At 42.8% G+C, this 23,590-nt stretch overlaps 1 protein-coding gene across 1 annotated transcript in view; it reads left to right on the forward strand.

Moving 5' to 3' along the window:
- Positions 1–23,590, forward strand: part of MGLL (monoglyceride lipase) — a 49,134-nt gene that overhangs the window by 23,681 nt on the left and 1,863 nt on the right. Inside the window, exons 4-7 of the mRNA XM_073644934.1 lie at positions 17,486–17,622; positions 18,329–18,439; positions 18,786–18,875; positions 21,302–21,517. Of these exons, the coding sequence (XP_073501035.1) occupies positions 17,486–17,622; positions 18,329–18,439; positions 18,786–18,875; positions 21,302–21,517 (554 nt within the window). The remainder of the gene's footprint in view (positions 1–17,485; positions 17,623–18,328; positions 18,440–18,785; positions 18,876–21,301; positions 21,518–23,590) is intronic.

The following is a 23,590-nucleotide window of genomic DNA, read 5'->3' on the forward strand; positions in this document are numbered from 1 at the left end:
ATATACAAGAATATAGCTACTATAATACTGCCGCTATATACAAGAATATAACTACTATAATACTGCTCCTATGTACAAGAATATAACTACTATAATACTGCTCCTATGTACAAGAATATAGCTACTATAATACTGCCACTATATACAAGAATATAGCTACTATAATACTGCCGCTATATAAAATAATATAACTACTATAATACTGCTCCTATGTACAAGAATATAACTACTATAATACTGCTTCTATGTACAAGAATATAGCTACTATAATACTGCCACTATATACAAGAATATAGCTACTATAATACTGCCGCTATATAAAATAATATAACTACTATAATACTGCCCCTATGTACAAGAATATAACTACTATAATACTGCTCCTATGTACAAGAATATAGCTACTATAATACTGCCACTATATACAAGAATATAGCTACTATAATACTGCCGCTATATAAAATAATATAACTACTATAATACTGCTCCTATGTACAAGAATATAACTACTATAATACTGCTTCTATGTACAAGAATATAGCTACTATAATACTGCCACTATATACAAGAATATAGCTACTATAATACTGCCGCTATATAAAATAATATAACTACTATAATACTGCCCCTATGTACAAGAATATAACTACTATAATACTGATCCTATGTACAAGAATATAACTACTATAATACTGCTCCTATGTACAAGAATATAACTACTATAATACTGCTCCTATGTACAAGAATATAACTACTATAATACTGCTCCTATGTACAAGAATATAACTACTATAATACTGCCCCCTATGTACAAGAATATAACTACTATAATACTGCTCCTATGTACAAGAATATAACTACTGTAATACTGCTCCCTATGTACAAGAATATAACTACTGTAATACTGCTCCTATGTACAAGAATATAACTACTATAATACTGCCCCTATGTACAAGAATATAACTACTATAATACTGCTCCTATGTACAAGAATATAACTACTATAATACTGCCCCCTATGTACAAGAATATAACTACTATAATACTGCTCCTATGTACAAGAATATAACTACTGTAATACTGCTCCTATGTACAAGAATATAACTACTATAATACTGCTCCTATGTACAAGAATATAACTACTATAATACTGCCCCTATGTACAAGAATATAACTACTATAATACTGCTCCTATGTACAAGAATATAACTACTATAATACTGCCCCCTATGTACAAGAATATAACTACTATAATACTGCCCCCTATGTACAAGAATATAACTGCTATAATACTGCCCCTATGTACAAGAATATAACTACTATAATACTGCTCCTATGTACAAGAATATAACTACTATAATACTGCTCCTATGTACAAGAATATAGCTACTATAATACTGCCACTATATACAAGAATATAGCTACTATAATACTGCCGCTATATACAAGAATATAACTACTATAATACTGCTCCTATGTACAAGAATATAACTACTATAATACTGCTCCTATGTACAAGAATATAGCTACTATAATACTGCCACTATATACAAGAATATAGCTACTATAATACTGCCGCTATATAAAATAATATAACTACTATAATACTGCTCCTATGTACAAGAATATAACTACTATAATACTGCTCCTATGTACAAGAATATAGCTACTATAATACTGCCACTATATACAAGAATATAGCTACTATAATACTGCCGCTATATACAAGAATATAACTACTATAATACTGCTCCTATGTACAAGAATATAACTACTATAATACTGCTCCTATGTACAAGAATATAGCTACTATAATACTGCCACTATATACAAGAATATAGCTACTATAATACTGCCGCTATATAAAATAATATAACTACTATAATACTGCTCCTATGTACAAGAATATAACTACTATAATACTGCTTCTATGTACAAGAATATAGCTACTATAATACTGCCACTATATACAAGAATATAGCTACTATAATACTGCCGCTATATAAAATAATATAACTACTATAATACTGCCCCTATGTACAAGAATATAACTACTATAATACTGCTCCTATGTACAAGAATATAGCTACTATAATACTGCCACTATATACAAGAATATAGCTACTATAATACTGCCGCTATATAAAATAATATAACTACTATAATACTGCTCCTATGTACAAGAATATAACTACTATAATACTGCTTCTATGTACAAGAATATAGCTATTATAATACTGCCACTATATACAAGAATATAGCTACTATAATACTGCCGCTATATAAAATAATATAACTACTATAATACTGCCCCTATGTACAAGAATATAACTACTATAATACTGATCCTATGTACAAGAATATAACTACTATAATACTGCTCCTATGTACAAGAATATAACTACTATAATACTGCTCCTATGTACAAGAATATAACTACTATAATACTGCTCCTATGTACAAGAATATAACTACTATAATACTGCCACTATATACAAGAATATAACTACTATAATACTGCTCCTATGTACAAGAATATAACTACTATAATACTGCTCCTATGTACAAGAATATAACTACTATAATACTGCTTCTATGTACAAGAATATAGCTATTATAATACTGCCACTATATACAAGAATATAGCTACTATAATACTGCCGCTATATAAAATAATATAACTACTATAATACTGCCCCTATGTACAAGAATATAACTACTATAATACTGCTCCTATGTACAAGAATATAGCTACTATAATACTGCCACTATATACAAGAATATAGCTACTATAATACTGCCGCTATATACAAGAATATAACTACTATAATACTGCTCCTATGTACAAGAATATAACTACTATAATACTGCCCCTATGTACAAGAATATAACTACTATAATACTGCTCCTATGTACAAGAATATAGCTACTATAATACTGCCACTATATACAAGAATATAGCTACTATAATACTGCCGCTATATAAAATAATATAACTACTATAATACTGCTCCTATGTACAAGAATATAACTACTATAATACTGCTTCTATGTACAAGAATATAGCTACTATAATACTGCCACTATATACAAGAATATAGCTACTATAATACTGCCGCTATATAAAATAATATAACTACTATAATACTGCTCCTATGTACAAGAATATAACTACTATAATACTGCTCCTATGTACAAGAATATAGCTACTATAATACTGCCACTATATACAAGAATATAGCTACTATAATACTGCCGCTATATAAAATAATATAACTACTATAATACTGCCCCTATGTACAAGAATATAACTACTATAATACTGCTCCTATGTACAAGAATATAACTACTATAATACTACCTCTATGTACAAGAATATAGCTACTATAATACTGCCGCTATATAAAATAATATAACTACTATAATACTGCTCCTATGTACAAGAATATAACTACTATAATACTGCTCCTATGTACAAGAATATAGCTACTATAATACTGCCACTATATACAAGAATATAGCTACTATAATACTGCCGCTATATAAAATAATATAACTACTATAATACTGCCCCTATGTACAAGAATATAACTACTATAATACTGCTCCTATGTACAAGAATATAACTACTATAATACTGCCCCCTATATATAGGAATATAACTACTATAATACTGCTCCTATGTACAAGAATATAACTACTATAATACTGCCCCCTATGTACAAGAATATAACTACTGTAATATTGCATTATAGATTTTTTTGATCGGGGCCTTTAAAAAGATTTACACATCATCCCAAACTTAACCCTTTCCTACCCCACAGGCTTGTTACAATTATAGTAATAATGATGTGACTTCTCTTAAGAAATATGCAATAAAACGGTGATTTAATTCCTTCCTGTCTGGATTTCTTGGGACCTTTTTTGAAGTTTCTAATTTTTTTCAGAATTGAACCCACATGAATCATTCTAAAGTGTTTCATGAATTAAGTCATCGCACTCTCTGAGGGAAAAGAACCTAATATGATAATTACTTGTTGTTGTTACCGATTCTCTCTCCTATGTTTTTTAAAAAGAAATTAGAAGACTTTGAATCTTTTCTTATTCTTAATATACAAGTTAAAGGGTAAGAGGAAAAATCAGCGCCACTCTTGTCAGCAAGTCATGTCTGGGTGCGCAGTCAGTTCGGATGTGGAATAACAAACCTTTGTGGATACGAGAACTTTCCCTTTTTTTGCTTCGTTCCGTGGTTACATTGTTGCTCCAGACTTTTATAATTACAGCCTCTCCCCTTATAATAACCAGTGTCGGGACAGAACTGCTGTAAGAAGAAGTAATTGTGGGTGTGCGGAGGCTTGAAATGACGGACTGCACTTACTTGTGACTCCCTGCACCCCAGGAACACTATAGACTTGGATATAGTCGTCTTAGACATTGATACAGTACAGGTTATGGGCCCAAGAGTTTCCATTTACATTGCATATAACATGGACCTGGAGGTCCTAATCGATGGGTCATGGTCTTCTGGTGGCTTCCTTCATCTTCAGACCTTGGTTTGCAGGATGAGATGGCAAACGACCATTGAGCCATCTGTAGGGGTCCTATGATACATCAGTCGGCACTGTTGTTGGGCCCCAATGCAAGACTGGTAGCCATTTTTAATGCCTCTGATGTGGCCGAAGGGTCTTGAGAAACAGGTCCTGGAGCAAGGGCTTCCTCTGCACCCTCCATGGCAGAACTCTTGTAAACCTATAGACTCAACACATGGGGTCCATGACGAGAGTGGTCCCAACATTCCTTGTTATAATTAAGCGAGGGGCCAACATCTAGGAGTTCATGCTGATCTGGTGGGGACCTCCCGGGCAATGACAAGAATCAGCAGCAACCATAGGGCCCCCAAACTGACCCCAATATCTAGCGTTCTTGGTATGTCACTTTATTCTTCGCTCTTTGGGGTCTTGTACATTTTATCTCCATGGATTGATTGTTGTTCGTTGTTTTGACATTTAATTATTTTTGTACCTTTTTTGATATAATGTGACCAATTTTTGGCAAATTCTGTTGCAAACATCTAAGTCTGGAAGTTAAAGCCACAAGCCCCAAGTTCTGGATGGAACAGTGGGAAAATGAGAGTTGGGCTAACAGATGGCGGAGGACTCTGCAGACCGGGTGTATTAGCATTGACATCGGCGGTGCTTGTCTCCCAGCCAAGATGTACGACACGGGCAGGATCCTGCTCTGCGGGGAGCCAGATATTAATACAGATACCAACAGTTCACCATCCAACAAGGAGCATCCTCCTGCTGGCGCTGTCTCTTTTCTATATTTACTAAACTGACATCGCATGGCAAGGCTGCCAGGGATCCCAGGATGGTGCCAGAGATAGACATGCCAACTCGCTATCATGAAGAAGAGCGTTAATATGGTCTAGCCATGTCTCGACCATAACATTTAACTCCTCATTGCCTGATGCTTATACAGTCAGTGCAGGGCTATTTTTCATAGCATGGGTGTGAATACTTATGCAAATGCACAAGAACTGCAATAGATTCATATACAAGTCATACTTATTTGCTCATCCATGGACTGTGGCATGCACAGTAGAAAAAAGAGGCCCTATAGAAAAAAAATGGGGGCTTCATTATAGTGCCTGGTCTTGCCACCCTGGACAGAGGGATCTGCAGATTTATTCCCCTTCCCTCTTCATTGGGGACTCATGTCCAGGTTTTCACTACCCAGATGTAAAAAGGATGGGACGAATCAGTCCCGGGCCCCCTCTTTGGTAGGGCTCCTCTGCAACTTGGTGTGCTTATATGGTGCCTACTCCCCAATCTATGGTCATCATGTTGGTGCAGGGCTCTAGATTAGAGGAATTACAGTACAGACCAAAAGTTTGGACACACCTCATTTAAAGATTTTTCTGTATTTTCATGACTTTGAAAATTGTACATTCACACTGAAGGCATCAAAACTATGAATTAACACATGTGGAATTATATGCTTAACAAAAAAGTGTGAAACAACTGAAAATATGTCTTATATTCTAGGTTCTTCAAAGCAGCCACCTTTTGCTTTGATGACTGCTTTGCACACTCTTGGCATTCTCTTGATGAGCTTCAAGAGGTAGTCACCAGAAATGGTTTTCACTTCACATGTGCGCCCTGTCAGGTTTAATAAGTGGGATTTCTTGCCTTATAAATGGGGTTGGGACCATCAGTTGTGTTGTGCAGAAGTCTGGTGGATACACAGCTGATAGTCCTACTGAATAGACTGTTAGAATTTGTATTATGGCAAGAGAAAAGCAGCTAAGTAAAGAAAAACGAGTGGCCATCATTACTTTAAGAAATGAAGGTCAGTCAGTCCGAAAAATTGGGCAAACTTTGAAAGTGTCCCCATGTGCAGTTGCAAAAATCATCAAGCGCTACAAAGAAACTGGCTCACATGAGGACCGCCCCAGGAAAGGAAGACCAAGAGTCACCTCTGCTTCTGAGGATAAGTTTATCCGAGTCACCAGCCTCAGAAATCGCAGGTTAACAGCAGCTCAGATTAGAGACCAGGTCAATGCCACACAGAGTTCTACCAGCAGACACATTTCTACAACAACTGTTAAGAGGAGACTTTGTGCAGCAGGCCTTCATGGTAAAATAGCTGCTAGGAATCCACTGCTAAGGACAGTCAACAAGCAGAAAAGATTTGTTTGGGCTAAAGAACACAAGGAATGGACATTAGACCAGTGGAAATCTGTGCTTTGTTCTGATGAGTCCAAATTTGAGATCTTTGGTTCCAACCACCGTGTCTTTGTGCGACGCAGAAAAGGTGAACGGATGGACTCTACATGCCTGGTTCCCACCGTGAAGCATGGAGGAGGAGGAGGAGGTGTGATGGTGTGGGGGTGCTTTGCTGGTGACACTGTTGGGGATTTATTCAAAATTGAAGGCATACTGAACCCGCATGGCTACCACAGCATCTTGCAGCGACATGCTATTCCATCCGGTTTGCGTTTATTTGGACCATCATTTATTTTTCAACAGGACAATGACCCCAAACACACCTCCAGGCTGTGTAAGGGCTATTTGACCAAGAAGGAGAGTGAAGGGGTGCTACGTCAGATGACCTGGCCTCCACAGTCACCAGACCTGAACCCAATCGAGATGGTTTGGGGTGAGCTGGACCGCAGAGTGAAGGCAAAAGGGCCCACAAGTGCTAAGCATCTCTGGGAACTCCTTCAAGATTGCTGGAAGACCATTTCCGGTGACTACCTCTTGAAGCTCATCAAGAGAACGCCAAGAGTGTGCAAAGCAGTCATCAAAGCAAAAGGTGGCTACTTTGAAGAACCTAGAATATAAGACATATTTTCAGCTGTTTCACACTTTTTTGTTAAGTATATAATTCCACATGTGTTAATTCATAGTTGTGATGCCGTCAGTGTGAATGTACAATTTTCATAGTCATGAAAATACAGAAAAATCTTTAAATGAGAAGGTGTGTCCAAACTTTTGGTCTGTACTGTATGTCAGATCTGTAATTTTTGGGGTGCAGAGGAAGCAGTCGTCCTTGGTGCCTCACGGGTCCCAAAGGCCATTCTGCCAATTAAAAATACCCAAGTAACCCTATAAATGAACACCTTTTAGGTAGAATCTAGTACTCATTTTGTGCTTCAAGCTTAAGTTTTTTAAATTAGGAGGGATTTTCTGAATTGGGTTTGGATATGATAAATTGAATTTGGATTAATTCAATTTCAGATGTGTATATATTGAGTTTGGGATAAATGGATATGTAGAGTTGGGTATGTATATCTTGGGTCGGGGAGCGGCTCAGTTGGGTCGGGGAGTGGCTCAGGTGAGTCAGGGAAGGGCTCATTTGGGTTGGGGGAGTGGCTCAATTGGGTCGGGGAGTGGCTCAGGTGAGTCGGGGAAGGGCTCAGTTGGGTTGGGGGAGCGGCTCAGGTTGGGTCGGGGAGCGGCTCATGTTGGGTCGGGGAGTGGCTCAGGTGAGTTGGAGAAGGGCTCATGTTGGGTCGGGGAGCGGCTCATGTTGAGTCGGGGAGTGGCTCAGGTGTGTTGGGGAAGGGCTCAGTTGGGTTGGGGGAGCGGCTCAGGTTGGGTCGGGGAGCGGCTCATGTTGGGTCGGGGAGTGGCTCAGGTGAGTTGGAGAAGGGCTCATGTTGGGTCGGGGAGCGGCTCATGTTGAGTCGGGGAGTGGCTCAGGTGTGTTGGGGAAGGGCTCAGGTGTGTTGGGGAAGGGCTCAGTTGGGTTGGGGGAGCGGCTCAGGTTGGGTCGGGGAGCGGCTCATGTTGGGTCGGGGAGTGGCTCAGGTGAGTTGGAGAAGGGCTCATGTTGGGTCGGGGAGGGGCTCATGTTGAGTCGGGGAGTGGCTCAGGTGTGTTGGGGAAGGGCTCAGGTGTGTTGGGGAAGGGCTCAGTTGGGTTGGGGAGTGGCTCAGGTGTGCTGGGGAAGAATGGATGCAGATGGTGAATTGGGCTGGAGTATACTGTGACAGGCATTGGATCTGAACCATCACATCCACTTTAACTACCAGCATTGGTTACAAAAAAATTTCCCTAAGTGACATCACATCCTAAATGAATAGATCAAGTAGTAAATTAACTCCATATTGTCTCTAAACTTTCTATAAAGCCTCTACTTAAACGTTGGTACATAAGTAGAGGGGTGCATCCCCACAGAGCGAGACACCAATGCCATTCTGGAGTCTGGAAAAGCCTTGTGACCACTCTATGGGAGGTATAATGGGAGCCATATGGGATGTCACCGGCCTTTACTAGGATCAGCTATACCGAGGTCCTTCAGTCATCACCTCTATTCCTTATTTCCAAAGTCCTTAACAATCCAGATCCTGTGGAAGCTTCTAAATCATCCCCGGGGAATGAATTACAGGGTTTCTTCTAGGGCTTTTAAAGCCTTGAAAGCGCGAACTCCAAGATCAGGTGTCTGTCGGCCGTAGCGGTCACACTTAATAGCATCTCTATGGGCAGAAGACGACAATCTCTGTTCTGTTTCCATAAACAGCCGCCGTCTAATAAATGTAAAAACTACTTGTGACTGCAGCGGCAGATGGATAATAATCCATCAACAGAAGAGAAAAAAAAAAGGAACATTCATAAGGGAGTATTATGGGATTAACTCTTCGGTGGCTGCACGGCTGGCAGACACAAGTGGGGGAGTATAATCTGCTGACATTCTCTCTACTGCAGCATTTCGCTCTAAATAACAGATGATAAACCTTTCCTTTTGAAGGATTTTTTGATTATGGGTCTTTTCCTTTTGATCTGCCTTTGCAATTATAATTCTTGCTTTATTAAAGGAGGATTGCAATTCAGGATTCAAAAGGGAAAGGAGGTGTAAATACAGGGAGGTTGCCAGCGTTCTGCACCCATGCCATGATCCGGGCGGGAGTTGACATGATGCGGATTTGCAGCGAGACCCAATAATACCGCCATTTGTGGACATCGACGTGTGACGCTACCCTTATCGTAGCTCTTCGATTACTCCATATACTGCGTAGATCTTATAACCAGAAGTCCTGCAAGAAGTGACGGGGAAAGAAGGGGCTATGAATGTCTACGAAGCCTGGGTGACCAAGTGGCTAAAAGATGATCTAGCTACTTCCTATTCCCAGAGAAAGATCCTGTATAATTGGCTGATATTGGAAGAAGGTATATATTTTCAAGTTGAGCAAAATAAACCCTTATTGCAAGTCAATGGCTGCCGGACCACAGCCCAATGAACCTCTTAGTACCTGCTAGCATGCCCTGCGCTTTTTCTGATTAGTAGACTTGGGGTGACATTATCGTTTTGGTTCCATGCACATGTGTCACAGAGTCCTGCAAATCATCTGAACCCTAAAACCTTTGCATGTTTCCTTTCTATGTCCAAATATTTGCATGGTCCTTTCAGTTGGAAAACGGTGGCACATAAAATGATACTGTGTGCACAGCATTGCCGTGTCCTTGCTGGGAATTTTCCCCCTTTTTTAATGATTCAATAATTACCATAAAAGTCCCTGTTCTTGCCGTAGACTAGGATGATATTCCACCAGTGTCACGTTTCTGCAGAGTTTTCCATTCTTCCAAGACGCTTTACATGAATGTGTGGATTTATAAAGACGCCTGGTTCCCGCCTTATACAAATCTCTTCTATCTCCTCGGTAATTGCGTGGCAGGATTCTTTACGGAGCCCATGGGGACCCCCTAACATGATCCGCCTCTGCACTGTGAGAGTGTGGCCTGTGGCGGGAAAGCTTTAGCCTGGGCTTGTGTGTCTGAGCCCATCAGGGAGCTTAGAGCCGGCTGATAAACGCTCCTTTGTTAATTGACAGATATTATTAAAACCCATAATGAAATGTAATCACATTAAGTCAAGTTCAAAAGTTTGCACGCCGCAATGTCGCTTGTTGCTAAGAGAGATTTAATTTTCTACATTGCTGCAGAAAACTGCTGTATGGTGGGGGGTCTCCATTGTGTCAGCCCTACGGGGGTCATTTATAGGGTTTCAGCAACTTTGTGGGGAAGGGCGAGGTGTGTGTGTCAGTGCAAATTGCTCCAAATGTGTCAAGATGGAGCTGCTTTGGTGCATTCATCTTAAATTCTCGTACGTGAGCAAGATTAAAAATGGCGTCTGTTACATTAGGCGTGGTGGCACCTACCACCTGCAAACCACATACTGCTCGCTCGCACCGGCAGCAACGCTAGAGAATCAGACTGCACGCACAATGAAGGTTTTATGGACCCCTAGGCTTGTGTGGGTCATTGTGATCCATGACTGTAATCTAAAATGGACGTATCCACATGATTTTTTTTGCAGACGCACGTCCCCAAAAAATCTGGGTATGTGAACAGCCCGATAGTCTATAATGGGTATGTGTTCATTGGGGAAAAACGGACGTGTGAATGAGAACTAGAGGATCCCACCTAGCACCTGATGGCAGACATCAAAACTTTCCAACATTCAGTCTTATCAGACTTCTTATCTGGCAGAGTTAAGCCCCGCAGGTGCTGAACTCCTGTCTGATGTAGTCAAATCAAGGAGCACAAACGCCTGTATCCACGGTGCACAGAACAGCTCAGCTGTAACATAGCAGGTGCCCGATGTCCATGTGCCCTAATCGCACTGTGCAGCATATAACGGAGAGGAGTCCGGTCTGCACAGTGTGATCTGGGCTGTAACTATCATCTCGTTACATGTAATAAATCCTATCCCGGCTCTGATCAGATTACTGCTCCCGACCCTCTGCCCCAGCACCGGAGCCCAGCAGCGGCCAATGGAGACAGAGGTTTTCCCATTACCACAAATGAGCTTAATCAACTACTTTTTTTTTTTATGTACTTTTATAAAATTTACTTTGTATATTTCTTCAGAACAAAATATTGCATTGTTGGTGAGCGATCTAAATAACTTTCAGGAAATGCCTTCAAGGCCGGGATGTTTTATACCCCAGAGCTGCACTCACTATTCTGCTGGTGCAGTCACTGTGTACATACATTACATTACTGATCCTGAGCTACATCCTGTATTATACTCCAGAGCTGCACTCACTATTCTGCTGGTGCAGTCACTGTGTACATACATTACATTACTGATCCTGAGTTACCTCCTGTATTGTACTCCAGAGCTGCACTCACTATTCTGCTGCTACAGTCACTGTGTACATACATTACATTACTGATCCTGAGTTACATCCTGTATTATACTCCAGAGCTGCACTCACTATTCTGCTGGTGCAATCACTGTGTACATACATTACATTACTGATCCTGTACTGATCCTGAGTTACATCCTGTATTATACTCCAGAGCTGCACTCACTATTCTGCTGGTGCAGTCACTGTGTACATACATTACATTACTGATCCTGAGTTACATCCTGTATTATACTCCAGAGCTGCACTCACTATTCTGCTGGTGCAGTCACTGTGTACATACATTACATTACTTATCCTGTACTGATCCTGAGTTACATCCTGTATTATACTCCAGAGCTGCACTCACTATTCTGCTGGTGCAGTCACTGTGTACATACATTACATTACTGATCCTGAGTTACCTCCTGTATTGTACTCCAGAGCTGCACTCACTATTCTGCTGCTACAGTCACTGTGTACATACATTACATTACTGATCCTGAGTTACATCCTGTATTATACTCCAGAGCTGCACTCACTATTCTGCTGGTGCAATCACTGTGTACATACATTACATTACTGATCCTGTACTGATCCTGAGTTGCATCCTGTATTATACTCCAGAGCTGCACTCACTATTCTGCTGGTGGAGTCATTGTGTACATACATTACATTACTGATCCTGAGTTACATCCTGTATTATACTCCAGAGCTGCACTCACTATTCTGCTGGTGCAGTCACTGTGTACATACATTACATTACTGATCCTGAGTTACATCCTGTATTATACTCCAGAGCTGCACTCACTATTCTGCTGGTGCAATCACTGTGTACATACATTACATTACTGATCCTGAGTTACATTCTGTATTATACTCCAGAGCTGCACTCACTATTCTGCTTGTGCAGTCACTGTGTACATACATTACATTACTGATCCTGAGTTACATCCTGTATTATACTCCAGAGCTGCACTCACTATTCTGCTGGTGCAGTCACTGTGTACATACATTACATTACTGATCCTGAGTTACATCCTGTATTATACTCCAGAGCTGCACTCACTATTCTGCTGGTGCAGTCACTGTGTACATACATTACATTACTGATCCTGAGTTACCTCCTGTATTGTACTCCAGAGCTGCACTCACTATTCTGCTGCTACAGTCACTGTGTACATACATTACATTGCTGATCCTGAGTTACATCCTGTATTATACTCCCGAGCTGCACTCACTATTCTGCTGGTGCAGTCACTGTGTACATACATTACATTACTGATCCTGAGTTACATCCTGTATTATACTCCAGAGCTGCACTCACTATTCTGCTGGTGCAATCACTGTGTACATACATTACATTACTGATCCTGTACTGATCCTGAGTTGCATCCTGTATTATACTCCAGAGCTGCACTCACTATTCTGCTGGTGGAGTCATTGTGTACATACATTACATTACTGATCCTGAGTTACATCCTGTATTATACTCCAGAGCTGCACTCACTATTCTGCTGGTGCAGTCACTGTGTACATACATTACATTACTGATCCTGAGTTACATCCTGTATTATACTCCAGAGCTGCACTCACTATTCTGCTGGTGCAGTCAATGTGTACATACATTACATTACTGATCCTGAGTTACATCCTGTATTATACTCCAGAGCTGCACTCACTATTCTGCTGGTGCAGTCACTGTGTACATACATTACATTACTGATCCTGAGTTACATCCTGTATTATACTCCAGAGCTGCACTCACTATTCTGCTGGTGCAATCACTGTGTACATACATTACATTACTGATCCTGAGTTACATTCTGTATTATACTCCAGAGCTGCACTCACTATTCTGCTTGTGCAGTCACTGTGTACATACATTACATTACTGATCCTGTACTGATCCTGAGTTACATCCTGTATTATACTCCAGAGCTGCACTCGCTATTCTGCTCCTGATGAGCGAGTTCTTTAATTTCCCTGAGTACAGTAGTTTTGCTCCTTGGTCCTGCAGTGACTGCAGAGTTGGACACTTTGGCTGCGCTGTACATTGCTGCTGTTGGTGCTGACCGATCCATTACTCACCATAAAGAAGCCGCTTACCGGACTCGTTACTACAGCTCATTAATTGAGCAGGGAGTCATTTGTGCCTCGTCAACTGTTTTATATCAAGTGGGATCATTATTCTTGCTGTTTTCGCATTAACCCTTGCCGTACACGGCTGTATCTGGCATTGCAGAAGTGCAGGACATCACATTCCCTCGCTGCCATGGTCTCCATAAACTATTAATTGAGAGGTAAAGAAAAGCCGAGCAAGCAACTTTTTTGCAATAGATGAGTGTTTGAGAGGGGGATATGCCTTAAATATTATAGATGCAAATACCCCTTTAATACTGTATACCCAAGACAGGATTTATTATTCTCTTAAAGGGGTTGTCCAGGATTTTCTAGATTCCAGAACGGCAGATCTTAATATACAATGATACCGCCCCGTGCGATCACCGCTCTATCACTTGACATATTCACCTAGAAAGCTGCCGTCCCATGAAGGGCGATGAATATGGGAGTCACTGGGTGTCAGAAAACTTTCCGAAACTTTAAAGAAACTTTCACGTACAAGTTTTTTTATGGGTCTTTAATCTTTTCCTCTATCCCACATTAAACACCATCTTCCTAGAATCGATTAAATGTATACGGTAATTACTTTCTCATTCCAAGAGAAGCGTTAATCCTTTGTCAATGATTATATGTGGTCTTAGGACGGGGGGCACATTTTTTATTTATTTTATTTTTTTTGCTTGACCCAAAAAAGTATATAAAATATACTTATAATATGAAAGACAAATTCATCTTACTCCTCCATAAGTATGAATATTCAGATCTGCCAAATATTAGAGATAAGCGGACGCCAGACCCCTTGGATCCGCTTATCTCTGGATAGAATGAAGGAATCAGACCTTCACAAATAGTTTTCTTAGTGTGATCCTTGGCGTTTGCACCTTTTTGCATTCCTGTTTATTGACGTACATTGTTCAATTTTTAACCAGAAACGTCTGGGGGGGAAATAAATATCTGATTCTGTTATAAATTACCTTTTAGGTCAATCCAAGACCCTTTTAGTGAAAAATCTATAACAGTTCGTCCCTCCATCTTGGTACATGGCAGGGGGTCCGGGCGCGGCTGCTATTTCTGCTCCCCGAGCTTTATGAGGTCATGTTCACACGTAGAATAAATGCTGCATTTTTCTGCTGTTTCTTTTTGTGCAGCAAATTGGATGTGACTCTTTGTGTGTGTAAAAACGATACGGAGTTCTGCGACTTTTGTTTTTTTGTTTTTTTTTTTGGTGTTATTTTTGCCTATGAAGATCCTGAAAAAATGCACCTAAAAATGAGGTTGCTGTTGTACTTGCAGAATGCCAAAAAATGTCAATTCTGCAGCAAAAGTACATTAAAAAAAGTGCATAAAAAATTCTACAATCACTAGATTTTTAATACGTATTTTGGTGCAGACGTCTGCAAAGAAACGGAGCGGAAAAAAATAGCATTTTTGCCAATGGCAACTTGCACGGTGCATGTGCAGCTGTACGCAGCTGGGCACAGGACACGGTATAATTAGGGGGGATTTGCGATTCAGGGGGTACATAACTGTGATCAGTATATGGAATTGGATCTTTTCGTTTATTTCTCCATTATTCTTAGTTGTGATTTCAGGCTAATTTGCAGTCTGAGCCTTGAGCGGGCGCCGCGGATTAATTAGCACATACTTATCATCTCTCGTTATAGATTTTGCAGGTGTAAGCTCTACCACTGAATATTTACAGAAGTTGTCAAAACTTTCATAAAAAAACTAAATATGGGAAATGAGCTGATCCTGGTTTTACTAAACATAACGTTCAGCTCCTATATAATGTGGTGTGGCTGTAATGAGGTATTTATTATCAACCCCAAATAGGAGGATACTAAGGAAAATGTATCACTGTGAAAGTCTGCGCTGGTTATTATCTTCATATGTGGTTATAATGATGAGAGCTCAGATCTCTGGTCCAAATCCCCTGCGTAGATGTTCTGTCCGCCTGCAGTCACCACTAGGGGGAGCTCACTGTAAATCCTGTTATTGCTGAGTTCAGTGTGTAAATGGACTAAAACTAGTGCAAAGTCTTCAGGAAAAGGAAACCGCGCAGACTCCTAGAGGAACTGTGAAATCCTCTGGGCACCGCATCCTGAAAGTCAGGGGGCAAGCTGCAGAAGGGAGGAGAGGGGGCTATCTGCAGAGCCTACTCTGGGGTCTTAAGTTTTTTGGAGGACCTGGTCTGAGGTCTGTCTTTCTATTTAGAGGGTCTTGTCTTGTGGTCTTTATCAATTTAGGAGTCTGGTCAGGGGTTTGTATTTACATAGGGGGCCTGGTCTGGGGTCTGTATTTACATAGGGTGCTTGGTCTGGGGTCTGCATTTGCCTAGAGAGCCTGCTCTGGGGTCTGTATTTATTTTGAATGCCTGGTCTGGGGTCTGTATTTACTTAGGGAGCCTGGTCTGGGGTCTGTATTTACTTAGGGAGCCTGGTCTGGGGTCTGTATTTACATAGGGGGGCCTGGTCTGGGGTCTGTATTTACATGGTGTGGCCTGGTCTGGGGTCTGTATTTAAATGGGGGGCCTAGTCTGTGGTCTGTATTTACATGGGGTGGCCTGGTCTGGGGTCTGTATTTACTTAGGGAGCCTGGTCTGGGGTCTGTATTTACATAGGGGGGGCTGGTCTGGGGTCTGCATTTACTTGGGGGGCCTGGTCTGGGGTCTGTATTTACATGGTGTGGCCTGGTCTGGGGTCTGTATTTAAATGGGGGGCCTAGTCTGTGGTCTGTATTTACATGGGGTGGCCTGGTCTGGGGTCTGTATTTACTTAGGGAGCCTGGTCTGGGGTCTGTATTTACATAGGGGGGGCTGGTCTGGGGTCTGCATTTACTTGGGGGGCCTGGTCTGGGGTCTGTATTTACATGGTGTGGCCTGGTCTGGGGTCTGTATTTAAATGGGGGACCTGGTCTGGGGTCTGTATTTACATAGGGGGGCCTGAGCTGGGGTCTGTATTTACTTAGATGGCCTAGGCTGGGGTCTGTATTTACATGGGGGGCCTGGTCTGGGGTCTGTATTTATTTTCAATGCCTGGACTGGAGTCTTTGGGCCACAAGACTGAATCTATTACTATTTATAATACTGGTGTCTCTATATGAAAGGGGTATATCGGGGTCCCACAGACACCAGGGCCTAAGAGCCACCCATCCAGTCTTATACTTTGCACTTTTTTCTATAACTTTTCCATTTTTTTCGTTCCTTTTTTCTGCATCCATTTAACATTCTTGTCTTTTCTCATTGTTTTGCCCCCTTCATGCCAAGTGGATTTGGCAGGACGCTTTCTATCTGCGAGTCTTTATGATGTGCAGGACACAGGCTGGCGCCTGTTTAAAAATAGGGCACATCCTGCAAAACAAGCTTATTTTTTTTTCTTGCCCGTTTGCATGCGCTGCCCAGTTCCCCCAGCTACTCCCATCAGACTCTGATCGGCACGTCAGCTCCGCGATGCCCGGCTCCGGTATTACTGCCCTGGTGGAGTCATTGCCATTCAGCATCAGGAAAAGCTGGGTGACCATCTGTATGGCTGGACCCCACAGCGGTGATCACCTGAGCACTAATCCACCAGGACAGGCCAGTGTCAGCAGCCGGCATACCAGGGCCCAGGGGGGCAACCCAAGCGTGGCGTTGGCAGACGGGGCATCTTGTATTATGGGGTTTTTATGCTTTTGTTTGAAATTTGAAGAATTTTTTGCATTTTTTTTCTTCTTTCCGCTCTCATGTAGTCGGCCACGGCCAGAGCGAAGGGGACAGGATGACGGTGTCTGATTTCCAGATTTACGTCCGTGACGGCCTGCAGCACGTGGACCTTGTGAGGAAAGCCTTCCCGGACCTCCCTATGTTCATCTGCGGACACTCCATGGTGAGACCCCCCAGCGGACAAAGTATAGACCCTCCCCGATCATGTGCACAAGTCAGCGAAGATCTTTACTGACAGCAAGCAGAGATTTTGCCAGCTGCAGATACAATATATTGCAAATTTTCAGCAAGCATCCCTATCCCTTTAACAGCTTGTGATGGGGGGGGGGACGCGGCCGCTCCTCATGTTTCCTTTCTTCTGTTGACTTCGTAATAAAACATTAAAGCCCCCCCCTCCCCCGTGCGTCCATTAATTAATAATGAGCGGGCGATCAGGCGTGAAAGACGTCTTGGACTTGGATTCTGTTGCTTGAACGCTGTGTAAGGCGGAAATGACCCTATAACAACTGCGACATTACCAGCGTTTCCGCATACCCCTCCCCATCTACTTCTTTGTGCATTTACAAAGCGCTTCCTCTTTAAATATTTTTTTATTTATTTATTCTTATCTATTTGTTTATATTAGATAAAAACTATTGCTACTTTCTTCCAAAAAGAGTGCCACCCCTGTCCATCACTTGTGTTCTGGACACTCCATTCTCACTTCCTTTGTTGCAGGTGCAATACCGGACATGACCAGTGGAAAGAGGTGGCACTGTTTTGTTTTTTTTTATTAATTACTTTTGCTTCTGGGAAAGCTGGGTGACCTCCAGTTATGGGCTCTATATGAATAGATAGATTATATGCCTTTTTTTTATTTTTTATTCCAGGGTGGTGCAATTAGCATTTTAATGGCTAACGAGCGGCCGGCGGAGTTTTCTGGTGTCATCTTGATTTCCCCGTTGGTTTTACCAAATCCCGAATCAGCCACATCATTCAAGGTGAGTCCCTCCGCTGGGTCCTCAGGGATCCTTGCAGTGAGAGGAACAGCCGCACCCAGTACTCCTCCGCTTCTATGTCGGTGATGTGACAATTCCACTAATTACTTGTGGTTCTTAAAGGGATTGACTCAAGAAAACAGCCTTATTTTTGCCGTTTTGAACATCTCCTTTAATTTTGGCATTGAAGGCTAAAAATGGAGCAACTGTTAAGCAATTATTGCAATTTTTAGTTTTCGCATAGATGAAGGCTCCTTATAGCCGCACGTCGAATATACGCAATTTTCAGAAAATCTATTTCCAATATATATATATGTGTGTGTGTATACAGTATATTCTCTCTTAACAGGTGTTTGCAGCCAAAATACTGAACCACGTCCTGCCGAACCTCTCCCTCGGCTGCATCGACCCAAACAATGTGTCCCGGAACAAGGAAGAGGTGCGTGCTGTGCTGTGCTGCGCTGTTCTGTGCTGTGCGTGTGCAGCGCGTGCTGTGTGTGCTGTGCTGCGCTGTTCTGTGCTGTGCGTGTGCAGCGCGTGCTGTGTGTAGCGCGTGCTGTGTGTGCTGTGCTGTGTGTGCTGTGCTGTGTGTGCTGTGCTGCGCTGTTCTGTGCTGTGCGTGTGCAGCGCTTGCTGTGTGTGCTGTGCTGCGCTGTTCTGTGCTGTGCGTGCTGTGCTGTGTGTGCTATGCTGCGCTTGCAGGGGGTTTATTACGTCAGAGGCTTTCAGGACTATAGGTTTTTTTGCAGGAGATAAGCGTCGGCTTCCCTCATAAAAAAATGATCTGGACCCCAAATTGTCTTGTACTTGAGACCCTGAGATAGAGAACCCCCCCCCCCCCCCATTAGTCCTCATCAAGAGGCTGAAGACCTGTACAGACCCAATCATCACAGCTGAGGGTTTGCTACAGTTGTATCTAGTGCTCAGCAGCAATAATCTCTCTGCCTTCTAGTTTGCTACAATGTATCTGCGCTGATCACCCATGTATCATCTGTATCCAGACTGCAGGATTCTCCAGAGTGGATTGTAGCAAACCCTCAGCTGATCTCCATAATTCACTGTCAGCAAGCAGAGATCTTAAAGGAGCTCTGGGCGACCGCTCTGCTCCTATCCTCATCAGGGTCACACCGAGGGCAGCATGATGGGGATTGTAGTGCCGAGCAAATCAGAGACAGGATCACTCAGGATAGGATTAGATACACGGCTCACCAGACAGTATCACACAGGATAGGATTAGATACACTGCTCAGCAGACAGTATCACACAGGATAGGATTAGATACACTGCTCAGCAGACAGTATCATACATTACAGGATTAGATACACGACTCAGCAGACAGTATCACACAGGATAGGATTAGATACACTGCTCAGCAGACAGTATCATACATTACAGGATTAGATACACGACTCAGCAGACAGGATCACACAGGATAGGATTAGATACATGGCTCAGCAGACCGTATGACACAGGATAGGATTAGATACACGGCTCAGCAGACAGTATCACACAGGAGAGGATTAGATACACGGCTCAGCAGACAGTATCACACAGGAGAGGATTAGATACACGGCTCAGCAGACAGTATCACACAGGATAGGATTAGATTCACTGCTCAGCAGACAGTATCACACAGGATAGGATTAGATGCATGGCTCAGAAGGCAGTATCATGCAGGATAGGATTAGATACACGGCTCAGCAGACAGTATCACACAGGATAGGATTAGATACACGGCTCAGCAGACAGTATCATACAGGATAGGATTAGATACACAGCTCAGCAGACAGTATCACACAGGATAGGATTAGATACACGGCTCAGCAGACAGTATCACACAGGAGAGGATTAGATACACGGCTCAGCAGACAGTATCACACAGGATAGGATTAGATACATGGCTCAGCAGACAATATCACACAGGATAGGATTAGATACACGGCTCAGCAGACCATTTCACACATAATAGGATTAGATACTTGGCTCAGCAGTCAGTATCACACATGACAGACTTAGATACAGCAGTTTAGCACCATCCTGTCCTAAGTAATGTTGCATGAGATGGATATTAATGTAGTTCTCAGTATTTCCTTTCGAACACCGTATCACGTACACATGTTTGGATACATTCTTTATAGGCTTAGATGCAGCAGCCCAGTATCCATTACCCTTGTATCTAGGACTGTGGCTTTTGTCAGGGATTGTGAATTTACATAACGCCGGGTGCCATGTTAACTTCCAGAGTAACTCCTGTCGGCTGTCCCTCTGTGGCCGTTGGCGCTGTCCCTCTGTGGCCGTTGGCGCTGTCCCTCTGTGGCCGTCGGCGCTGTCCCTCTGTGGCCGTCGGCGCTGTCCCTCTGTGGCCGTCGGCGGTGACCCTTTGTCGGCTGTCCCTCTGTGGCCGTCGGCGCTGTCCCTCTGTGGCCGTCGGTTGTGACCCTTTGTCGGCTGTCCCTCTGTGGCCGTCGACGGTGACTTTGTGGCCATCGGCGGCGGTCCCTCCTGTGGCCGGCGGCTGTCAGACATTCTGGAGGAGTGATTTCACAGCTATTAGCAGATGACAGCCGGGCTGTTGTGAGACTCACCGACTGTGACAGCTGTTCCTGCGCTTGCTCCGCCGGCCTCACCTGTGCTGCCATATAGCAGCTTACTGCCATATCTGATTACTACGCCTGTATGTGAATGTCTGAGCGATGCCCGATCTCCTCACCCTTCTCTGCCGTCAGCTGGTGCCCGTACATGGCCATCTGATGCCCTGGATAACGTGGCACTGCCGCTGCTGCTCCTCTCCGTCCGCCAGGTTTAGTAATCAGCTTTTTCTGCCTTCTCTGCAGAGTTTGTCATTGCTGCCGTTTCTCCCTCCAGGTGGAGTCGTACGCCACTGACCCTTTGGTTTACCACGGTGGGATGAAGGTTTCTTTTGGGGTTCAGCTGCTCAATGCCACGGCGCGGGTGGAGAAGGCGCTTCCTCACTTTAAGCTGCCGCTGTTGCTTTTCCACGGCACTGCGGACAAGCTGTGCGACATCCGGGGCTCACGCCTCATGATGGACACCATCCCCAGCGAGGACAAAACACTAAAGGTGAAGAGGATTAAACCCCTAGACTCGGATATGGGGTGGGGGAGGGGCGGGGTTCACCTGCTGCGGCCCTCACTATCCGTTATCACTGGGGCCCCGTCTATAGAGTTCAGTGGTGCTCAGATACAGCTAATACTAAGGGGTCTCTCAATATAGTAATATTATTTTTTTTAAAGTGCTGGTGCCTTTATAAGAGGGACCCCTTTAAGGGATTTTTCCTATCGTCGTAGGTGCATGTTGTTGCAGCCTGGAACAATAATCACTTTTGCAATTTACTGCTTGTTAAAATTTGAAACCGTTCCTGAGATATTAACACTTTTGTTTACAGCTCGTTGTCTAGGAAACCGACCACTTCTGCTGTCTGTAGCTTATCAGCACTGCGCTAATGAATGGTGGCCGGGATTAGGAGATAACAACAGCGCGCTCCCACAATCCTCGGACATCTTCAAAGAAGACTTACAAGCTCAGTAGAAAAGAGCTGGAAGCGCTGTGCAACTTCTTCTGTTTAGTAGTGGTGGTCGGTTTCCAAGGCCACGAGCTGTAAACAATAGAAGTGTTAATATCTCAAGAACGGCTGCAAATTCTAATAAGCAGAAAATTGCCAAATTGCTTGTATTTACACACACTGTCCCAACAATATCCATCTATGGGAATATCCCTTTAAGGATTCATATTTTGTCCTTTTATGACGTTTTTTCATTGCAAATTGAAAACATTTAGAACGCTGCAATATACTTTGTGTCTCAGGTCCTTTACCCTTCTCTGGATCACTGCTTGTTGTCAGTGAATGGATACAGATTTGCATTCAGAGTCTGAAAACCTGCACAGACTTAAAGGGGTTGTCCGGGGCTTTAACATTGATGGCCTATGCTTATGATATCTATGCTTATGATATCACTGTCTGATCGGTGGAGTTCTGACCCCCGACACCTCCACCAATCAGCTGTTACCTAGTCCTGGAGCCTGAACAGCACAGCTCCATGCACCATCTAGTGGCCGTTTGCAGTACTGCAGCTCAGATCACATTCACTTCAATAAGAGCTGAACTTCAGTACCGAAACAGTGGTGTGGACTTCTGGCTACGGAATAGGTGTCAGAACCCCAACAATCTAAGGATTGGTCGTCAGTATATCAATCCAGGGAAAACCCCTTTAAACTAATCTCTTTCCCGTGCTGATAGTTTGTTACAATGTGCCAGCTCATGCAGATTATATCAGTCTGGAGCCTGAGCACTTTTAACAGTCCTTTTATGAGCTAGACTGAATACATTGCAGCACAGAAGCCTTCGGATGGAAAGACAAACGTGCCATTCACTGTCAGCAAGCAGAGATCTTAAAAATTATTATTATTATTGGTGAGAAATGTAAATACACAGGAGGCTGGATGTCTTCAGTGATTGAGTGGACAATTACTTATCAGTCAATAGCAGAAGTGACGCGGTCAGCGGTAGATGCATCCTTATAACAGTGCTGGGATGTCGGTCAGGGCCCCGGGAAAGCTGGGTGACAGTTTCCTAGTTGATAGCGTGATGTGGATTTATAAGGTCATAAACACTTGAATCATCTGTGCAACGTTGGCAACCCGAAGCCACAAGAGCCCTCAGCACCTTGCTAGAAGGATTCATGTCTTTACGTGATTGAATCCAGACGTCGGGTCTGCACCTGCCAAAATCTACCCCCTGTTATTAATGTATCGCACGTAGAGAGAGGATGACGAAGCTCCGACCTCCGAGACTTCCAGACAACCGCAGATAAATGAGTCCGGTATTAACCAAGGTGAACAGTGACCAACAAAGTGTTACATTCTCATATAACCCCATAATATCATCAGAAATAGAGAATAATCTCATGTGGCCACGCTTAATGCACATGATGATGATGATGGAGGTATCCGTTGTTTACTTCTTCCCTCGGCTCAGTTTATCCTGAAATGAAAGACGGAAAATGGTGAATTTGACAAAAATAGGATTTTGTATTACTCTATCGGGAGATGTTTATACTATACGTGTCTATTAATTGGCCACCCAGTGGTTGTGATATGAATTGCAGGATTTTGTTAGCATGTTACAATAATGTA

The sequence above is a fragment of the Phyllobates terribilis genome, unplaced genomic scaffold (assembly GCF_046119375.1).
Source record: "Phyllobates terribilis strain yellow unplaced genomic scaffold, ASM4611937v1 Scaffold_8__6_contigs__length_399053987, whole genome shotgun sequence".
Classification (NCBI taxonomy): Eukaryota; Metazoa; Chordata; class Amphibia; order Anura; family Dendrobatidae; genus Phyllobates; species Phyllobates terribilis.